The 23,342-nt window shown below is 40.8% G+C and overlaps 1 protein-coding gene across 1 annotated transcript in view; it reads left to right on the plus strand.

The window, feature by feature from the left end:
* LOC109992202 (disintegrin and metalloproteinase domain-containing protein 12) overlaps positions 1-23,342 on the plus strand; it is an 80,596-nt gene that overhangs the window by 15,936 nt on the left and 41,318 nt on the right. The window contains exon 3 of the mRNA XM_020644728.3: positions 1,234-1,307. Within this exon, the coding sequence (XP_020500384.1) occupies positions 1,234-1,307 (74 nt within the window). The remainder of the gene's footprint in view (positions 1-1,233; positions 1,308-23,342) is intronic.

Genomic DNA, 23,342 nt, shown 5'->3' on the forward strand with positions numbered 1-23,342 from the left:
AAAAAAGTCATGCAATAGTTCCTATCATCAGTTGTGAGTATCCTGAGTTGTCTTTTTTTTTGACTGTGAAAGATTTTGTAGCACAGAGCACAGCAGGCTTTTCATTAAAAAACAAAAACAAATCTTAAAATGCTAAACGTTCATAAAGGTTCACCTTTAGCTGAACTACCACTCTTCTCTTTCAAACAAACTCACCTATTCATGAGAAAAAACAAAGACATTTCACTTTAAAATTCTGCCTTGATTTGATTCCTTTCTTAATCTGACGCAAGACACCAGGCTAGCAAAAATGCTGCTACTAGCTTGTTTGACAGTGCTCAGCTTGTTTTGGGGGTAAGGAATCCTTCAGTGTTTATGGTTCACTAAGCTTTTTAGCATTAGAAAATTATCCGCAGAGGTTTCACTTTCTGAGTTACTTGAGAAAAATGTATTAATTCAGGTAAGGCTGTTTCAAGTTAGATATTTGTCTGTTTGCGGCGGAGCTAGCTTGGCTGCATGCTTTTGCTAACAAGCTCGCTGACTAGCTTAATAAAAGCCTGCCTCAAGTTAAATTGTGTAGAATACAAAAACAACTTGGAGCACTAACATAACAACGTGCAGAAGATGATTTAATGTATGGTTGAAAACCTGTTTGTGTTGTGAAAAATGGAACACATGTTGGCTGATATTCCTTAGGAGTTTGATGTGGAGCTTAAAGTCCTCATGAAACTGAACTTTGAGAGCATCTAACTGCCAAGTTTTGACATATTTCCAACTTAAAATGGATGGAGCCAATCACAAAATAACGTTGGGATGAATTTGATTGGATCGTTAGCTTTGAGAGGTTTTAAAATTGGTTGTAAAATGAGTAAACGTCCCCTGAGTGCTGGATAAGTAATCAGACATTGGAAACATTTTACAGGAAGAACAAATACAGTTATGTTGATGTGAAAATAATCAGAGAAGGCTTTATTGAAGTATATTTGGCAGCTAATGGCAGATAAATTCACTTTAACCACTGGAACAGAGGATTAAAACTGTGAAAATGTATTTTTCATTTCATTGGGACTTTTACTGAGAAAAACAAATGGCACAACTTTGTATTAAAAAGTCAAAACTCGTTTGACTGAATCAGGTAAAGTCTTACAACTTGGTCTTACAAGATTACTAGCAATCTTTGCTCAATCAAAATGCTCTCGTCCTGAAACCAGAAGGAATATTTCTCATCCCCTCTCCTGACTATTGTCTCCTCAGAGTCACCCTGCATCACTGAAGCTCCTGATTGAAGCGGAAGGTGAACAGCTGCTCTTGGCTCTCGAGAAAAACGAGTAAGTGCTCTCTCCATTCATACTTGGCCTTAGTCTGGAACTGAGTGCTTTCTAGATTACAAATGGGCGACATATGCACTGCCCAGGGGCTACAGGGGCTGGGGCTGCAGCCAAGTTGTGTGTCACATTTTAAAAACCAGGCAAGGCATAGGAAGAAGTGTTTCTCTTTATTTCAATGCCGGCATGGTTTTGCTATTTGCACTCTGGCGATCTTGTGTGCGAAATCAAAGACTTGAAAGACAGAACTCTCGCAAACATCAGACAGACGTTGATTGAAACCAACGTCTTCCTCCTTCTTCTCCTTCTATCTTTTCATTTGATCTATCGGCATAACACAGGGGAAAAGGGGCTTTGTTTGAACATGTTACCCACTCCTTGCTGTGTATATTAACACACTGTCAACACATTGTCAGCCTGGAAACTGACAATGAGGGGGAACATCATTTTATATAGATAGCACTGTAGTTTGACGGAGATATAACTCTGGATCTGTTGGTAGGAATTATTTGTCATCTTTGCATTTTTACACAAGGGCTGACTGAATGAGACCGATTCGAGTGTGTTTCTGAGAAGAATGGGACGTGATTGATGGAGCAATATGTTTTCCATCCAGCTCTGCTGCCACACATGAGCAGCCAGGAACAAGCAGAGTCGTCTGTGAGATAAAGAGAAAAGGGGAAAGAGATGGAGCAAGCAGAGAGTCAAAGAGAGCGAGGATGGGGTTTTTATGTCAGACTCGGCCATGAATCTCACTTGTTTCCCAGACTTAATATATGTAAATTCCACCTGCAGACTGTGGGACAAAGCTTTCAACACCAGCGACCGCAATTTTACGGCTTACCTACTTTGAAAATATTTTGATGGGAAATCACACTCGCTCTTTCTGTCGAATAACATTCCAGCTCTGCACAGGTGGGGATTTTGCAAAGCTGACTTGCAGATTGTCAAATTTTCAACAGGCCCATTTATAGTAGGGAATTACGCTCTTTTACAGTAAAAACATTTCATTTTGAATCGGGGAACTTAACTTTCCCCCTGTGATCGGTTTGAATGGAAATACAACCTGCATTCCCATAAATCGCCTACATGATCCTAATCCAGCGTGGCTGTCATCGTCGTCCCGTAGAAGTTAACGATAAAGTCCACAAACAGAGACGAGTCTAATGAGCTCCAGCATGATGGAAAGACTTTACCTAAACAAACCTCTGTGCTTTCCAAACACCAACCTGTCAGAATTACTCTCAACACTTCCATCTAGTCTGAAGAACAAGGTTTTAGAACCGGCAAGGGTGGAATTCTCATCATCTGCAGACTCTCACACATTTATGGGATAAATCAAAACTCTACTTCAAAATCTCCAAACAAGAAGCTTCTTTATGTCATGCATGTTTGACAAGAAGAATCAAAAACGTGGATATTTTTAAGAGGATGTGTGACTTGTTGAGTGAGTTGCTCTGCGGATTAGAACTGAACCTGCTGTGCTGACATTAAGTGAGGGTCCTTGTCTGAAGTTTCTGGCAGACTGGCTGATGAAATCCAGTTGTTCAAACACAGCCTGCATCAGTACGGGAGGAATGGATGTTCTCCAGAATGAAGTGATTTGAATTAAAGCCTGAGAACACTTTTTGTTTCCTAAGGTCTTTCTTAATAAATATCGCTGGCACACAATGATGTGAGCTGCACAGCTGAATACAGTTAGTTTTATTGTATTGAGAAGTGTACATGCTCTATATTTATATGATTACACATCACTACTGCTGTGTTCTTGAGAGTAAAGTTTAAAATTAAAGCAGGCAGCCCATTGAAGTCAACAATAACCATGATCAAGTGATCCCAAACTTCCTGAAATTACATTCTTTATGTGTCCAGTTTCAACAATGGACCAGTTTTTGTTAGCCAATATAGAGCTTTGTATGGTCTGTCTGCTTCTCGGAATTTAGAATAGAAGAAGCTTGAGACACATGTCACATATCCTCTGACTGCCTTATAAAGCTGCCTGTTTTCTAGATAGAAAGGGCACACAATGCCTGGAGCCAACTGTGCCATCTAAGTGGTACGTTTGGTGTGGATATTATGGTTCAAAACATTTCTGCCCGAAGAGCCATTCCAGGATTACTTTCATATAGCTCTATTTATTTAAATTCAAAGATTGTCAATAAGAATATACAACACTTATTGGCTATAATCCAATTACTTTTATTGAGGCAGCATTGAAAAAAAGTCCAATTTAGCACATTTTCCATTTTTTCATTTCAAGTTTTGTTTGCATTGAAAAAGGGAATTTGCTGATGGACTCCAGTGGATGGACATCAGTATAGGCCTGTTCGGATAAGTATTGAGCAATTTAGCAACAAGTCCGTTGTTTTATCTTGGTGTTCAATGCGGTGTTCAATGTCAAACATATAAATCTTACAATTCTGTGTCATGAAGTTTTGTAAAGTAAATTAGTTACTTTCTACTTATACTAACTGTATATGTATCATAAAAATGAAGCACTACCTGATTAAACCAAAGGACACAAATGATGCCTGTAACCTGATACACAGTGTAGGAAGTTTTGATGATGTAATTCAAACGAAGGTACTAATGTTTAAAATGTAAGTCTAGCTGGTGCTTTCTAAAATAAAGGAATATCAAACCATATACTAATACCTATACAGTGTCATAGGGTATTTGCGAGTACACCAACTATAGAGCCAATCTGATTCCATATTTTAAAAACCCCTCGTCAGAGAAGAGCAGATTACAGCTACATACAAAGTGATGCTCACTAACAACAGTGTGGTTCTAGCGTACAGTGTAAGCAGCATCTGAACCTTTCATATCAATTACAAAACCCGACCTTTGCTTTTTGAAATAGATCCTTTGTTTCCTTTGTTTCCATCTCAAGGTAAGGCTCTGAACCATTTGTACATTCCCAATGAAAAGGGACAGTGTGGGTACATGTGCTCTGGCGTTTTGTCCTGCTCAGAAAGAAAAAAAATAATGTTTTTATATGGTTGTTTTCACTAACTTTTTTGCACAAAAGGAGCCATTAATTTATCTACTCCCTTTGGCTCTATTGGAGGAAAGAAACCCTGAAGTTTGTGCGCATCTACACCGTTGGGAACAGCCCTTGAGCTTTGACTGTTGGGTATGGAACCACTTCTTGCCAAGCTGTTTGTGGCTCTGTGAATGTGAGGCCTCTAGGTATATCAAGATGAGTCCCTAGCTGAGCAGGCAGCATGCTCTCCTGCCCTGTTCTTATCTTTCTAATGGACTGCAGGATCACTAAAATGAGGCCTGGGGCTTGTCAACTGGGTGGAGGATGTTCTCGATTGTCTGCATTGGAGTTCCACCCTGCTCATCATGTTGTTTGGCTCTAAACATAAGGGGGCCTTGAGGGTTGGCTATCAATCTTATGGAGACTTTTCATCTTCATGCTCTGAGACCAACAGACACAAAGAAGCAAATTTAATCTAGCCTTTTCCCTGGATACAAAGCAGGCAGAGGCTTCCTGAGTAAAAGGCTTGGCTGCTAACTTTTTCTATCTCGTTGGTGTTTGGAAGAACAATAAAACTAAACCTGGACAGGATCCAGACACTGTTTGTCCCAGTTTGCGTATTGGGTTTTAGGGATGTTATTCGACTCCATATCTCAGGCTGGGCTGCTGCTGGCCTGTGATCTGTTGCTTCACGCAATGAAGACGTCCTCGTGTCTCACTGAAAACACAAACAGGAAACAGGCTCTCCTGGGGATCTATACAAACAGAAAGCTATAGACAATGCACAAATAACCAACCCTTTCTGGAAAAAAGACGTCTTATGACCTCCTTTGCAGAATTATTGTCCTCGAATGCGGAGCCACACACAGATTGTTTAAGGAATGTCAAACCTAGGGATAGTCATGTATCAAATCATACTTCTTGTTGTTAAAGCAGGAGGGAGCCAGAAGTGTATCAAATCCTTCTCCAAGTCATTACTGTAAATCAGTCATAAAACAAGATTAATAGTACTTGTCTCTAGTGCTTGCATTGAATGCAACAAGGCAAGGCAAATGTCTGTGATCGCTGCTCTAATCTCAAACAATGTCGGTTTACATTTCTAAGTATGGCTTTTAGAGATTTAACCCAATTTTTGTATCAATTGAGGTGAGGGTTGACAATTAAAACAAATGTAGTGCCAAATTTGAGGTAAAATTGTATTCTATTGGAACAGACATAAGTCAGGGAGCCTCCATAGTACCTTAACCCTAATCCCCCATCCATAGGGTTGTTTGAATTGTTAAGAAAGGATTTTTAGTTTGACATTTCAAACATTATGACAAATATTTATTTTATACACGTTTTTCCAAATTTTCCAAAGTTTTGTATCGTGATGTAACGATGCGTCTAGCCATGGTAGGGCCGGTGCACTGGTGGAGTTGGTCTTCTCTAAACTGGAAAGTTGGGGGTTTGATACCCAGTTCCTGCAGTCACATGTTGGAATGTCATTGGGCAAGACACAGCTCCTTGCATGAGTTTTAATTGAGACCTAATGATTATCATTTTTCTAAAGCAATACTTTGATCCCTGTTGATACGTGCTAGAACCCAACATCCCCACATTGTAGACCTGGAGTAAGAACAAGAGGAAAAGCCTCAGCATGAGAAATGATGGAAGATAAAACGTTTCAAATATTTAAGGAAGACGAAGAGATAAAACTGAAGATTTGAAATCTCCATTCATTAAAGCTCAAGTTGCTCCTGTTATTACTGTGGAGATGGGATCTAATTAATGCCTTACTCCTGATTATCTTATCAGACGCCAAGTGTGCACATCTGGATCCACTGTCAGAGACTTATCAGACTGTCCTCAAATCTATCAGCCAAGAATCACAAAAACATGATGAAAGAAGGACAGATTAAAAGTGGTTAAATTATTGTTTTACATTAAAGTTGCTGGATAGCTAAAGCAGCCCATTGAAGTCAACAATGACCAGTAAGGGTGGCTCAGTGGCTCAGTGGCAGGGCGCACGTCCCATGTGTTGAGACTCTCGTCTCGAGCGGTAGGCCCGGGTTCGCCTCCACCCGTGGCCCCGTGGGAGAGAGAGCGGGGAATGGCATGTTCTAGTTTCCAACTCTATCCACTGTCCTCTCTCTGAATTAAAGGCACGAAAAGCCCAAAATAAATCTTAAAAAAAACAAAAAACAATGACCAGTAAGAACTGAAATCTGTTTATGAACACAAAGCATACTTATTTACCATTCTTGTAAGAATGCTCATTAATTTTCACTCTCCTGTAGGCAAACATAAACTTCCTTTATTGGCAGAATTCACACACACCAGCTTCTAAAATAAAAAAAATAAAAAAATCCCCAACCACAAACCTTTATTCCAAAAGAAGGATGCACTGAGGTTAACTTTGTCTTTGTACCTTTCTCGTCAACCTTGCGGCTGCAGGGCCATGATATACTGTGATTCATTAGTTTCAAAGACAAGCCATGGAAATGGGTGCGTCTCTGTCCTGCGCCAGCACCTTTTAACTACTTCCTTCAAAAGGGATTTTTTTTTTCTTTTTTGGAAGGAGCTGTCCTCTTTTGAATTACCTTCTCAGAAGCTCCAATTATTTTCAAGCTCAGAGCAGTAATTAATAATGTGGATTTGCTACTCCATGTTCCTTATTAATTAGGAAGTGCCCGGCAACACTGGAAAAAAACACTCTTAGAAAGGCTTGTCCTTTTGTGGATGAGAGGAGTAGGACATGCAAGCAAGATGTTCTTTAAAGTTCTGTTTTAATGCATTTTCAAAGGTTTAAAAGCCTTCAATCCCCAACACAACCTTTACAATAACTTCAAAACCCCAAAACAACCCAACCTGTCCTGATGTCACTCTTCCTCTGTAACTTTCCTGTTCCCTCATCTGGCCATTATGCTCAGAGACCATTATACCAGTTGATAAGCAATTTGAGAATATTTGTCACAGGTGAGGTAGTAATTTTTGAAGTGAGACACTTTTCAAAAGATTCTCATTTTGCGCTAAAATCACATTGGAATTCATGTCCCACCTCAATGCCTCAATACTTTGTTAACTGAGTGTTATTGCCCCAGAGAAATGTTTAAAGCCAATCAAAATACTCTGCATTGAATTATAATTTCTGTCTGATATAGTTATTCCTCAAAAGTATTAATGGCTCAGACGGGCCCCACGATCCTCATCGCTGTATGTTCAACTGCTAGCTTCGGCCTTACTCATGTCTACCTGGCTCTTTCCTCCTCACATCTAGTCTCTCTTCAGCTGTCCTATCAATTAAGGCTAAGGGGCCAACAAATAATGAAAAAAAAAAAAGACTTGAAATCTGGGAAGTGTCCAATTTTGACTACAAAAAGCCACAGTAGTTTCAATGTTGCAAAATCCCATCGTACAAACATGTCAAACAAGTTAGATTTCAGGTTTGCACATAATAAAAGGTCCATATGCAGCAGATACATGTGAAAAAAAGACCCAACATCAAATGATGAATGTACAACCTCTGCACATACATCTTCCTGCACAGTGAAGGTCAAACATTTAAGTCCCGATAAGCAAAACACTTTTCAAAGGAATGGATGGTTTCTTTAAGTAGGAAACCAAAGAAAATGAAGATTGACTAATAGCTTGTTAAAAAAAGACCTTCTGTGCAGTGATAGGGGTCTTCCCCTCTCTGCTCTGAGCCTTTTTCCAGACGGACCACTGGGGTCTCAGGACTCCAGCTGCTAGATCTATTCCTCAGCCGCCCTCCCTTCACCACAAAGCACACAGCCAACTAAAACCTTCTGTCAGCAGCATTTTTCCTCCGGAGGACGAGTCATCACTCAATACATACCTTCACCAAAGATAAGGATGCATTTTTATGTGCTAGAGATTGTTATAGACGGAGTTTAGCAGTCTTTTGTAAATCTGTTTCAAATGAAACCACTTTCCCAGGGATCAAAATCCATACAGCCCTCACCTTGTTATTTCTTTTATCTTTTAAGATCTTTTATTATTAAAAACCAGCTGTGCAAAATGTGGTGTTAAAGAAATAATTCAAAGAGTGAACAATAATACCTTTATATTTCACCAGTAAACTGGTAGAAAAAGGCACCGTTGCTTCTTTTAATATAAGATTGCATTACAGGTTATGAAAAGGGGGGGGGGGGGATTATGAAAGTAGGGTGGGCCATGTGATTCATTTTCAGACCTTCATTTCTTTTTATTTCATTGAGCATATTGTAAGGCTTTATTCAGAAGATCCATCATTGTATGACTTTTCAACATATTCCAGACGGTTTATACAGAGAAAGGTACGTACAGTACTTCTTCTATTTCTAACACTCAATCCCTCTTGTAAATTGTGTTAGAAAAAGATAAGATGAGACGAGATGGTATTGTATTAATCGTAAAGGGAAAGCCTCGTGCCAGGTTGCTTCAACATTACAGTATGAAAAGATGAAGGCAAAAGAGCATCAAATATAAGAGAAATACAAGACAGATAAAAACATGAGATGTCATGACAGGTGATAAAGGTTATAGATGTAAAGGAAATGCGGGAAACAGGAAAAATAGAGGTTGAATAAATCAAGTATCGAATGAGTAAGACGAAGATTATTGAAAATGAGCATGACTATGTTTTTTTTAAGATTTAAGTTTGGGATTTTTTATGCCTTTATTTATGCATAAACTAGAGTCAGAAATCAGAGAGAGAGAGTAAGAGAGGGGGAATGACACAATGACAAGGTGTCACAGGTCGGATTTTAAAACCCGGGCCGCCCCCTTGGAGGACTACAACCTTGAAGCGCACTTACCATCCAAATCCTGACATTGTGTTTTGAGTCTCTGTTCCAAAGTCACTTCAAAACTATTTGAAGATAAGCAGCAATCACCATCTATCAATTTAGACTTTTCCAGATCTTTTGTAATATGCTACAACACAGACTAATTAAAAGTGCCTGTTTTTATCTTAACTGCTCGTTTCATTGACATTCAATTATGTCAGTTTGTCTTATTGATTGTAGAAGTGCCACTCTACAAACAAATCAGCACAAATCACATTTCGCTTGTGTGCTTCCTCATGCTTCCTCATGCTTCCTGCTTGTTTTAGGCATTACGTTTATTGTAATTAAAAAGACAAATCAACGCACTGTAACACAACTACTGTGCTTTGGATTTTTCACTGTTACTAAATGCGCACACAATAGCCAAACTTGGGGCCTGGAAACCTGTTACAATGCTGCCTTCTTTTGTCTTCCTGAAAGGCTTGCAATAATGTCATAGCTGTGTTTTATACAGACATCGGGGAAATAAGCAAGCAAAATGATATAACTTCCTCCAGGGGCTCCTGTTTTGTCGAAACTCTGCTATTAAAGAAGAGCGTAAACACACACCCTGTCTTATAGATTTGACTGGTATGCCTTTAAGGAATAACACAATTTGTTTACAGCCAGTAAGCAGGAGCAGAAGTGCATTTGAATTTGAATTGCATATGAAAAGATGGCTTTATTAGAGGTTCTTGGGGATTTTGAAGCACCGAATTTAGTTTCAGCATTGGTAATCCAAGACCCTCTGCCTTCGTCTTCCTTTTGTTTGCTCTTTTCGTCAGATTGTCTGCCTTTCTGTCTCTCTGGCTCACAATCTCCCCCTTTCACCTATTTAAGCAAACTTTCTCCATCATTTTTTTGCGGGTGAAATCTCATTTTCTCAAGGCTGGGGGGAGGGGGGGGGGGTGCCAAAGGGAATAAACAAAAGCAGCCAAAAGTTTCTGACCTCTTTTGCTGCTGACTAGAGATAATCAGTCCAGGCTCAAACTTCTGGATTCCATCCTCGCTCTGACAGACGAACAAATTTGCCTGAGTTACAGTGTGAGTCTGTGTCAGCCGGGAGGGAACGCTCGCTCTACTTGTCCTCCATCCTGTTCTCCTCGTTCTCACACTCCACTGACCTTCCTGTGACCAGCCCTCCCTGCGAGCGGGGTCAACGTCTGAGCGTAGAAGCTGTGCGCGGTCATCAGTCAGACGGTCAGATCTGGGCTTAAGGAAGCCCGTCTCTTTTCGGCTGATGTAGGAGTTTTTTCCCCCCACCCCTTCTCCTGTTGTTCTTCATGCAGAGCAGTGTCCTTGTGAAAAATGAATGCTGGATTGAGCACAAAAACAGCATCCGCTCCGGTTGACTAGCACAGCGAAAAAAAAAAAACCCTCCAAGTTCAGTTCCCTCTCTTGCCCTAAAAGGTTGCATCTCTGCTGCTGAACATCCTTCCGCTACCTCTTATTTCTCCTGCTTTTTGACTCATTTAAAAACCTCCAGTCCCAACAAAATGGGAAACCTGTGTAGGAGTTCAAATACCTCTTTCATCACTAAATTTAGCTTGCTGATAAAAGGAAATGGTGCAGAGAAAGCCAGCACCCCCACCCCCCCCCCCCCCTCCCCTGTCTCCATGTCATGCAGAAAAAGCAGATGCTTTTGGATCCCCCGTCCCACTCGTCATTAAAGTAACACATCTGAGGCCCCACGGTGCTGAGAGACGGACACACGGGGAGTAAGACAGAGGAAGAGGAAGGATGTGTGATGACTGGATTTGAGGGTTTGTTCTTTGTCAGATGAAGTGTGAAGGCCTCCTCTTTCTGTCTACCTGCCTTCACGTTTCTCCCTCCTTACTTGTTTTCTCAGCAGCTTTTAATAACTCCCCGTTGGGGTGAGGGATGCAGCGGGGTCTCCTTTTCCTACAGCCCCTCTATACCCCTCCTCACTCAGTCTCACCTAATCCCTCCAGCTAAGGGGACAGGACTGAGCTGCCAACAACAATAGGAGCTGCCAGGGTTTGATAAAGAGGCTGTGGACTGCTTCAGGGTGCAGGGACCCCCGAGGCCGTGACACACTCGCCTTGAAATCATAAACCGAGTTTCCAAAGAGGTCAGGGGGGCAGGTTGTAAATTCAGAGGGTTCAGCAGGAGCTCTTATTTGTTGGCACATGAGCTGACAGGAAAAGGTATGGGCACTTCAGAAAACAAACAAAAAGGCATTAATTTAGCCAGCAGAAGTAGATCCTGTTGTCTGATGGGAATCGGAGAGAGATTTTGGGATTTGACAAGGTTAAGGGAGTTCAAGCAATAGTTCCAACTTTGAGGAACATATTTGTTTGCTCTCTTGATTTTGAATGTCAAGATTGATATCGCGTATCTATTAAGCAAAGGCTATACGTCTGGAGTCTGGTGTTCATCATGAGCTTTCCAGGAAATCACTGCGCCCAGCCAAGAAATAGTACATGAACCCGCACATGAACCCATATTAAATCCCAGGTTTACTTTTTTTATACTTTGATTTTTCATGGCACAAATGCTTCAATGCATTTTACACTCTGCTTATCATGAAGCATGCTTAGTTTACAAGACAGGTGGACTCAAAAAAAAAAGGCTGAGTGCGTACTAGAGCTGGGTATTGTCCACAACCTCACAATTCAATTCGATTTCGATTCTTTGGGTCACGATTCGATGCGATTCAATATTGATCAATTTGCTTCGATATCGATTCAATATTACACATAGATGAGAGCAATACCCAGATAACTACTCACAGTACCTTCTTATATTTGTTAAATAATTATGTGTTTGTATTAGTTTAAAACAAATTGGCTCAAAAAAACGTATTTTATCGTTGCAACATTCTTTAATAAACAAAGAATAAAACAGAAAGTACAGTATGATCAAAAGTGCAAAATTGAGCCTGATCTGAATTCACAGTGCCCCCAGTGGAGAGGGGTGTCATTGCAACGGAAAAAGAATCGATCTCAGGATTTCCCTGAATTGATATTGAATTGGGAAATTAATAATTGCAATGCATTGATGAATCGATTTTTTTTACCAGCCCTACTGCGTACACACATCAGGCAACAGCAACTTTCTTGACTCCGTGGTTTAACACAGCAGCATTTCTCGATAATGGAAGGCAGGGATGGATGATATTTGTGGCGTGCTCATGCTCGTGCTCGTGCATGAGCAACTGTACCGTGCTGAAGCCGACCTCTTCCTTCTGTGCCAGGGTCAAGGAAGTGTAGGCACGGAGCTCTGACACTAGTCAAATTAACTGGACTTTGAGGGTTAAACGTGCTTGGGCACAGTACGGATTGCCTAGTGTTAATGCGCCCTATGACTCGCTAGTGGTTGACAAGTGACCTACACCTTTTTTCTCAATTTCCCCCCTCTGCTTCACTCCAGTTCTGTATTTAACACATATGTAAGAGAGTTGACTTCATCCTTTAACTTGACCTCTCGTAAAACTCCCCAAATATACACATTACCCAGTGTTGAAGTGTTCCTTTAAACATTACGCTTTTTCAAGTGTCTCATGGTGTTATAATTGACTAGCTCTTTAAAAGAAATACAAGACTTGATATATATTCAAATCAGCCAATAAATTAACAATTCAATAAATGATTCAGTAGATTTTCCCAGCAGAGTGGAAAGCAGAAAGCTTTAAAACAACACTCAGACCTTCATGTTGGGATCTAAAATACACATGAAAGAAAAAAGACAACTGCTTGTTTAAAGGAAGAAAATGTAAATGATAAGAGGCTTTGTTCAGGGTTAAGCGAAAATGTACAAACATTTTTTTGTTGTTGGGTGAAATGCGCTTATGACCTCAGGTTTGTTCTACTCTGAGCTATGGCCTTGGTTTTGCATATCAAGTGATTATTAGCAAATGTGTTTTATTTGTGAATACAAATTAACCACACACACACACACCTTTTGTGTATGTGCAATGTGCCATGGACGCTGTAAAAAATGAACAAGCCCCAGCTGTGTGCTCCATCTGCATGCTTTGCTGTATTATTTGATGTGTCCAAACATTGTCTCAGAGAAAGCCAATTATGCTCCACGTCCTGTTTGCATCAGCTGAACAAGAGCAGCAATTTTCCCTCCGAAGGATCACTGCACCACGCATGATTGATGGGCTAGTAGTGCATTACTGGGAACTCAGTCGTCAACTTGTGTCACCTTTTGTCTTCAGAAAACAGATTTGATAGAAAAAAACAGACCACAACCTGTAGCAAATGCAAAAGAATTCTGACCACGTTGCACTAGTTGTTCATTTTTCTTTAAATAATTAAGGTTATTTTTGTTCTCCCTCTTCCTAGAATCGTGCAGCATCTCCTCCAGTCACTCACCACCTTTAAGCACAGACAGTCAGGATGCACATCCTAGGAAACCCATCACATCAAAGCCAGACTTTTACTAGAAGGAGAGAGGACATCTCTCTGCCCGACACAATCACAGGGGTGAGAGACATGAAGAGAGGGAGAGTGCATTTGTATTCAGTTCTTAATTGTTTGATTTCCCTCGAGGGCTTCCGAGATGGGGGGAGAAGGGCAAGGAAAAAAAAAAAAAAGAGGGGAGGGCGTCCAAGTACAGACAGATTTAATTAATTGAAATGCTGTTTTTTTTTTTTTGGTATGCATTTACCTTGTGAAAAGACTGATAGGCTTGATTGTTTGAAGTTCCCAAGTTGCTCATTAGTTCAACATGAGGTTGCAATGAATATAGATGCACGGGCCTTGGGCCTTGGGCCAGTTTCTTTGCAAACCATTTGAATTAATGCGGAAGCTCAAAGCTGTTGCATTAGCATGACCCGTCCTGAAAATGACTTTGCATTCACCCCCTCCTCTGCGCTTCCTTCCATTCTCAGCCTTAACCCACATTATGACACAAAAGAATACCAAACTCTGCACGCAGAACATGATGCAAGAAAAAACAGACACAATGATGCAATTCATTTGTTACGGCTTTATTGTTTTCACTTGAAATGCACCCACAGATAGGAATACCAATGACATCTTTTGCATTTCTTTCTGCAAGATATAAATACTTGCTGATTTAGCTGCAGGCCAAAGGCATGTACATCAGCATGAGGATTTCGGTTTCACACTAACACAATGAAGGTTTCTGTTTCCATAAAATTGTGTGGAAACAAAAAGAAACGGTTTTCCAAAAAACGGCTTGCTGAACTGCCTCTTGAGTAGCAGAAGTAGTTCCCTGTAATTTAGAATAACTGGCCCTTTTAGAATTGGTTCAAGTGTCTGCAAAATACAAGAAAACAATTCAGTTCCATAATGCCTTCCTGATTTCTAAAACAGGGTGCACTGAGGTTTTGAATAAGTTGTTTTAGGAAATCAGCCAGGGAGTGTTGGGGTTTGCTGATAGTGGTGAAAGAAAAAAAAAAATGTGTTGCATGATCTATAAGCCATGAGTCTGCTGTGTGTGTGTGTGTGTGTGTGTGTGTGTGTGTGTGTGTGTGTGGAAACAAACACAACCCACATTGTGACAACCACACATGCAGTGATACCTGCATGTGAACAAGTGCGCAGACACAGACATGTTCCCACACAGATGTGCATAAATCACATCAAGCTCAACAGCACACGCAAAGGCTCCTTCAAACAAGCCGGGAACGCACTCTTTTTCCTCGTCCCATCGCTCCCACAACCCCCCGCGCACACACACACAGCACGTATACTGGGGAAGATGAAGAAGAAGAGCGCAGGCATATGCTCTCTTGCCATGGAGCAACCAAAGCCCCGAGGGCAGATAGCAGTAGAAAAGCAGGATGAAGGATCTCCCCTCCAGTGATCCACAACAACAAAGGCGATTTGAGAGACTGCTGCTTTGGCACACGGGATAATTAGTTTCAGATAACAATGTCACTGGCCCATGCCACGAGGGAAGAGAAAAGAAAATCCATCTGGAGAAGACTGCCAAGAGTTTTCTGTTTTTATTTGTTTTCCTGCTGTTTTAAATGAAGTTATCACTTGTGTAAAGGCAAGACAAAAAAAAAAAAAACCTCTGTAGAGCTTTCAGAGTTCACACTAGGACTGAATAATAGTGGAAAAAACTGGCATTGCAATATTTTCTCTTTCTTCAATATATATATATATATATTTAGCCATTTAAAAAAAGAAAAAGAAGGAAATAAACCAGATAAAAGCAGTTTCTTTTCCTGTACATCGATCAAACACTTACACATATCCAGTTACCTTGGTCTAAAAGTAATTTTCTCATTTCAAATCTAAACACCGTACAACTCTCATCACATACTGCATACAGCCCTCTGACAGCAGATCATGACCAGTCCCATGACTGTAACTTCTAATTTAACAAAAGCTCACCGCCTTGAGCTGCCTGTGACTCACACAACACTTAACTGTGTCACTAGAAGTAAACAATCAGCGGCACATTTGCTACGTTAACAGTCCGTTTTGTTTATGTGGCCACAGCACAAATGAGCTCGTGGTCAAGGTGCTGCTACGAGCGGGAATACACTCACTTCAGTGGTGTGATTGAGCGCCTGCCTCATGGGTCATGCTTCATGCGGCTGTATCTGTGACAGCATCAGCGTTTAGCAGCCTAAACAGTTTGACATGCAAGGGACACAGACTCTGCATGCACAGTGGTCGGAGGTGATATCTGACTGTTCTTGTGAATTATTCATGGAAAAAAAAAAGAAGACTGGACATTTTGGTTTGCATCAAACAACACAAAAGTGGCATCATGACTTCCTTCAAGTCGCTTGACTGACATCCCATGTGCTGCGGTGTGACTCACGTATTCACACACATGTGCTGTGACTTGCATTGTGAGTGCATCAAAATCATAATAGGAAAACAATATGCCGTTCAGCCCCAGGTCACACTGTTTTTGATTAGTCACATGTGAACACTATTTCCAAGTTCTCGAGGAATGTGATGTCATGAAGGATACAAATAAAGTTTGATGAAGAAATTAAATAGGCCCTTTGTCCTGTTTGACCTTGAGGGATGGGATGGTAATTTTGGGTAAGACTGTTATTACAGACAGCATTTGGCTCGTGCATGCATGCCTTTGGGTGACAAACAGTGAGGAGTAAGTAAAACATGCGAGAGCCAGATGTGCCTTGATGTGACAGCAGGCAAAGAAACAACATATGACTCCAAGTAACACATCTCCTGTGGTTGTAGTGTTCACAGTTACGACTTTGTGACTACAACCAGCCCATAGACAGCATGACTTGCTATTATTTTTTCACAATTTCATTGAGTATGGTGACTGGAATGTGTGGACTATGAAGCAGCAGGAGACAATGTGTTGCTGTAATATGATGGGGCAACAGCTTGTGTGCTTAATGTGACACAGGAAGCAACTGTGTCGAAGGGACAGCTGAAAGAAAAGAAAAGAAGTCCTCATGCTTTAATGAAATGCTCGTCCAGGCACTTTTGCAATGACCCATTTGACAAAATGCAGAAAACAGTACATGAGGATTTCTTGTTCTCCCCAGAACATGGTTGAAATCTCTGAAGTTAAGGCACCTGAAATGCCCTGGTTTAGATTGCACACAATGGTTATTATCCACATCTGCTCTGGAAAAACAACCAGCATTTGAAAAAAATCACCAATGCTATTTGTTTTTTAGGTTAGGACAGACTTGATGTATGTTCTCATGTGGATTCTTGGAGAACCTTCAGTTCCTCTCTGGGCTTTCTCTCTTTCTTGGTCTGAGATCACACTGTCTTACTTGATTTACATACTTACCACTCTTTGATTCATACTCGTTGCAAACAATTGGCTTACAAAAAAGGAATATTTGTGTATCTCAACTTGGCATACTTTGAGAAGATTTCAGCCAATTGTCTGCACTCTTGGGTTGTGTTTTGCTGTAGACCTTAAGGATTTTTCAAGAATGCTGAGAGTATTACTTTCAGGGGCCTGTTCCCAATGGGTGCATGTCTGAGAGTCCATGGACTCCAAACAGACATGCTCCCCAACAGTTCGGCCCCAGCTCACCTCAATAAGCACTCATTGCAAACGGCCAACAAGCATGGGCCTTGTCAATGCTGCAAGCAACATAACCTGGAGAAAAGCAATAATTTGAAACGGGCTCGGTCTATGAAAGTGCGGGAAAAATGAAAGTTCTACATGTAAAGCTGGTTAGTTTTCTGACTGTAGTTGAGTCTGTTTTTCTTCAACAAGTATAACTTGTGTTAGTGGACCAACTCAGGTAAACACTGTTTGAGAAACTATAAAACCTTTTTTTTATTTTGATTGAAACTCCCATACTAGTGTATCTCATCATAATCTGCATCATAGTCTTCACACTTTATCAAAGAGTAGTGTTGCATTTATGTCCTAATTCCAATTAAGTCATCCATTGTTGAGGTGGTATTCATCATCCCCTCTCTGTAATTGGGATCCTGTGGAGTCATCCATCACACAGACGTTGCACAGTGATGACACTTTATTGATTTCGCGGGGCATGCCTGGGCTTAACCACATCAATCCTGAGGTGACAGTCACTGCAATTCTTGCGTGCAACAGCTACTAATGGCTATTTTGTTTGACCATCTCATTGGCCAATTAAACACCTCGGGCTGCCACACTGGTGTAAAGAATCATAATGAGGCAGTTATAAGTTCAAATCAGGACTCAACCTCCTTTCCCTTTGAATGAATGAATTACACTTTTAATTTTTGCACTTCCAACAGAATTCTTGACACAAGCAAAAATTTATTTTGTTTTTTTTCCCTTGTCGTGTTGGGCCGAGTGCTGGCCTTTGTGCCAGCAGAGCCACTGAGCTGCATGTTAACTCACTTCTGAACATGGCAGCTTATATAAATAACGTCAAAACCATCTGCCTTAACTTTTTATGCCCACAACACCCCCCCCCCCCTCCTCTTTTTTTCCTCCCTCTTCCTTGAGCAGAAATCATTGGCTAGCATGCTCTAATGGCTCTGTTCAAGACATGCTTCATGAAGGCTGGGAGTTGCATTGAGCTTGGGGTAAGCGGGGGGAATTCTACTTCTTTGCTCTACTTGGCACTGGCCTGAAACAGTGCCTGATGTCAGACAGATCACAGCCAGGAAGACTGGCCCTTTTCCCGACGCTTCTGGAAAAAAAATGTTACTTACACTGAGACAAGTTCTTTTGGCTTGGGGGGGGGGGGGTTTGCGCCATTGTAGATTTTTCATGCACATGATCCCACTTTTTCCGAACCAAGCTGGGTTCTTGCCACTCGCCACATGAAAGAGAAGGGACATTATTACTACCACATTGCCTTACGAAGTCTCTCTTTTGCAGTGTAATGTACTAATTGGAGCTCCTAGATTAGGTTTTTATAAGAAACGTATTGCTTTGATGATGATTTCATCTGCTCTTAATGTTTTTATTTACATCTGTTCTAAATAACTTTCTGTTACAGAGAAGGGCTCACAAGTGCAAGAAAGCAACTCGCTCTGCAGAGGCCGAATGCAGAGCTTCTCATTTATCATGGTTAACTCTAGGATTTGTCCAGAAATCCCTGATTAGGTTGTCTGAGTGTAATGAGACATATCGGAGCCTGTGACTGGGAAATCACTACGCATTCATCTTACATGTATTCCAACAATGATAATGGAGGCTATAGTGTCAAAGTACTGATCATAGCAAGTCAATTAAGGATACTCAAGTTATATTCTCCAAAAAAGGAAGTAGATGTACTTTTTATAGAACATTAATGACTGTCAGAGAATGTGTAAGTGCTAACCTTTTCTTTGCACAATTACACTTACAGCCTGGTTAGACATCTGATAAAGATATCCTGCAGAGCTTAAAGTTGGAACCCCATTTGACAAAATAAAAAGGTTATTATTTTCCGCTAAATATAGCAGAAAGGCCAACAACGAAGGCAAGCCTGCTGAACTGTTCTACATCCAATAGTATCTTAAAGCCATTAAGCAAAAGTTTTGAGGGGAACACTTTCTTGGCCTGCAGTCAGATGTTTTGTCTTTTCAACCAAATTCCCAGACAGTCTCTGCCATACTGATGGTGTGTTTTTTGTTTTTTTTTATCAACCTTTGCGTGACTTTTGCTTGGCTCTCGCTCTGTCTCACATTCGATTGCGTTGTTATTGCCATGATCATATCACAAGTAATCAAAGCATGTACAATATTGTGTCATAATCAATAGAAAACCGATGTTTCATTAGCATATGAAAGCCGAAAACGACATTCTTCAGCATGATTGCCAGGTGCAATGTGAGACAGTCAGAATCTCTCTTTCTAGGTCATACACAGTGACAGATAAGACCTCCCTTTTCCTGTTGATTGATTGGGCACTTCCTCCAATTCATCAGGCCTGTTTCAATTAATATGCCTCAAACCCAAAATTTACTTTACATGCAAAGAGCAGAGCTATCACTACTACAAGGCACAATGACTACATGCCAAATCATGCCTGGTCTTGTCGATCATTTTCCAAACAGATTAAGTCTCTGACATATGTGATTGTATTACCCGATCAGAGGATCTGCGTGAATGCTTCAGCTATGACATTTATTTCTATGTACGCATTTATTCTATTCAGTTTTTGAAGTGTGTAAGTAATTTCCCTGTACAAAGACAGACAGAAGAGGGTGACAATCGTGAAAAGAGATTCAACAGAAAAAAAAAAATATGATAATTTCAGGCAGAAGAACAGAATTGGCATTTCGTTGCTGGCATTCAGGATTAGCTTGAAGTGACTTCATTGTCTTTCTGTCTGCGTTGTCAAATCTACTGACAGGAAAATCTGACTCTTTTCCCAAATGTAATGCTGTTTCCTTCATAATGTGATTTGTTCTTTTTCAGGCTGGAGACAGCATGACAAGATGTAAACATGAAGACTGTAATTATGGTTCTTGTACCTGTCCAACAGATGGGATGCTTAGATGTTAACAAATATCATTGTCTCCGAGTTTAAAGACTAGCTCCTGCAGCAGTCCCAGAAATCTCAGCTAGAATTACTTTCTGTTGTGACCCACTTGCAGTTATGCGTTTATTAAGTGGATGTTCAAGTGTCCGCCTGCCTACACTCTGGACAGGTTTGGCATTTACAGCCGTAATGCTGTATCTTCTTGTTGACTGCTGGTGCCTCTCCTATATACCAATTGCCTGCCTGCCAGACTGAGTCTTCTGGTGGCCCTTTTTAGATGGGTAATGCATTTTAAATGGGGACAAGACCCTCCCTTGCCTTCCTTCTCCAACGCCTCATTAACTTCCTGCTTATTGATAAACAGTGGCTGCTGCAATGCAAGGCAGAGGCTCTTGGAATTAAACACATGGTGAGGTTGGCTGGTAGTCCATTGCTATGCTTTGATGAAGTGAAACCATAAGTCTTGTTGGCTGGTTAGTGTGGACTTAGGTTTTTTCTGTGTTTTTGCACTTTCCTGAGTAAGCTTGAACTTCTGGAAGTTATTCCTCTGCATGTTTTCAGAGATGTGTGCAGGAAAGATTGTACCCTTACATGGTATTTTATCACATTCTAGCCCCTTGGAGGCAGGTTTGTTTAAACAATAGACTGGTGCCCATTTATTCATTAGAATTTGAGTAACAAATTGCATTGGATTGCTGGGTTGACACAGACATGGCTAAGGCTATTAGCGCTTATGTGAGATGAAAATCTGTAAAGGCCTATCAGGGGCTTATTTGTGTTGCTGGCTATGCAAAAATGCCATGTATGGACATGTATAATATTGTCAAGTGGCAACCTTAGGTGATGAAAAATGAAGCCAATGCGAATCGCAAAGAAGTTCCTGGAGTGTCAAAAGGCCAAGGAATCCACATTAAGTCGGAATGGTGAAGTGTCCGCTCTTTCCTTTTTCGTAAAACAATTATCGGGGCCTTTTCACATCTGTTTTGATTATATTGAGGCAAAGAGGTTTGCATATATTTGCATAATAAGAGATTAGGTTGAGTCACAGGTGGGCTCGTTGTAGCTGTTTGCAAGGCAGCTTAAGGCCAACCTCAGCTCCACCTCTTCAGTGGTTCCACATTGATTGTAAGTTAGCTGGAGATAGCATGTCCAAAAATAGGGACCCCCCAGATTTGAAACCATCCATTTCTCATTTATAGGCATTGAAAGAAATGGAGCTTCCTTGAGTGCACAATCAGCTAAAGTTTTAAGTAACAAAGGAAATATGTGAAAGCTAATAGCTATTTTAAAAGCAAGTTGAGTATTACTGACTGGTGACATTAGCTCATACCTTTTTGTAATTTTGATCATATAGTCAACAGTGAGGTTAGTCATTGGGTTGAATCCAGCAACGACTGTATGTTCTCTCTCAGAGTGCTTGAGCAAGACTCTGACACCCACCCCCCTCCCATTCCCATTCATTGGTAGTCAGAAAGAAAATGTAACATGTGGATGACACATGGGTGTCTACAGCATCTTTTTATACCCACACTACCCTGGGGTGTTACAGACAAGCAGAGAGGCAGACACACTCACCAACCACACCGGGTTGTCTGCTGTGGGCAGATGTTGAGGTTGTGTGTCCGACTGAGAGCGCAGACCTAATTAAGACTGAAGAAACACATCATTTTATCTGGCTCTCTCTCTTTTCTGGCCTCGCTTTGATCCAATGATTATTACCAGCTCTTTGGCTCAGCAGAGGAGTGGAGGGCGGGGAAGCATTGTGTCTCATGCTGACAGCTCCCAAACAAAATAACTCCCCTCCCCTGGTTGTTACATCTGACACTCCCAGCTGGGTTGTCAGCGGTGAGGTCAGTAAGAGAATCCAGCTGCCTGTTGAGGTTTGTTCCTCTGCTGTGGATTAGCACCAGCCAACCATCTGCTGGTGTACTGTAGTGCAGTACTGTACACCAGCACTCCCTGTTTGTACAGTACACTTAAATCCACATCCATCTTTGTACAAATAATGAACACAAGTACACATGCTCATGCTGGAATAATCAATCCTGTCCATGTGGCCTTTTTGGATCTTGGCTCATTTGTTGATGTCTGTGCTGTTGATCCTCTTACCCCCTGCTGAGTGTCCTTTACTTCCCCAGAGAATGGACAGTAATCTCTGTAGGTGACAAGAAGGACAGCCATGATTGATTTTGTCGTGTGACGGTGAAAAGGTCTTTATAGTTACAGCATAGAACAGTTCAGAGGTTTTATGGTGCCCTCAAACAAACTTAAAAAAAAACCTAGATGTCCACCAGTGCACCAGGCATTTAAGATTGTTTTGAAAAGTTCAAAAAAGATCAGTTGAGCTGATCATTGGGGATATTGAGGCTTTGCATCTGTTGGTTGAGTCGAGAAAGGAAATCTGGAGTTCTGAGGTTCTTTACCCTCAGTGGTTCTGAGTGACCTACAACACTTGAGGCTTTCAACAACTTTCACAAGCTAATATTAAAGATGGACGGTAACATAGTGAAAATACTTCTTTAATGTACATAAATAAAGTGTTCATATATACTTCACTTGAATAATTAAATTTCTAGCACCTTTTTTATTCTAACCCCTTCTTTTTACTACTAAAAAGGGCCCATTATTATAGTTTTGATGCATTTTAATGGAATTATTGACATCAAGATATATTTTAACTGAAATGGATGGGATAGTAGCACATCAGTGCATATCACGCATGACATATACTGTACACCATACTGTACACCATGTCACAGAGCATCAGTTGGTTGAAACGGGTAAACAGGTACATCGCTGGGTATTGTACCCATCCCTTAGTCAAAAGGCAACATTCCAAACTTTGTTAGCTAGCCAGACAGACATCTAAACTGGTACTGTAAAATACAACCATATACAGGAGGTGTATGGTTATGAGGAAGAAACTACAAACATTTGCAACTCCAGCAATGAACATTGGAAGCCCTTCCTAGGATAAAGGAATTAGCATGAATTTAGTTTTTCCTTGTAACAACTGAGCACCCCATCTGAAAACTTAAACTACAAAAAGTAAGGGCCCCATACTTTTTTATTCACTTAAGTGAGTGGCTCATTCAAAGATATTTGCCAAACAGAACTAACACATTCTCTAGGGGTTGGGGTTCTAGGGGGTGGAAATCTATGTTCTGGGTGTCAAATAATCAACCGTTTTGTGGGCTTCAAAAGACTACAGGCGGCTTTTGGATCCAATGATGGCCCAGAGCCACAGCAAGAATATAAAGCATACAAACATCTGCAGATATTTCTCAAACGAAAGTCTTGTACCATAACTTACTTCTATGCTATGTCCGCCCATATGTTCAATCACAAAACATTACAAGGTAGCATGTCAAGCGT

Source organism: Labrus bergylta, chromosome 21, assembly GCF_963930695.1.
Source record: "Labrus bergylta chromosome 21, fLabBer1.1, whole genome shotgun sequence".
Classification (NCBI taxonomy): domain Eukaryota; kingdom Metazoa; phylum Chordata; class Actinopteri; order Labriformes; family Labridae; genus Labrus; species Labrus bergylta.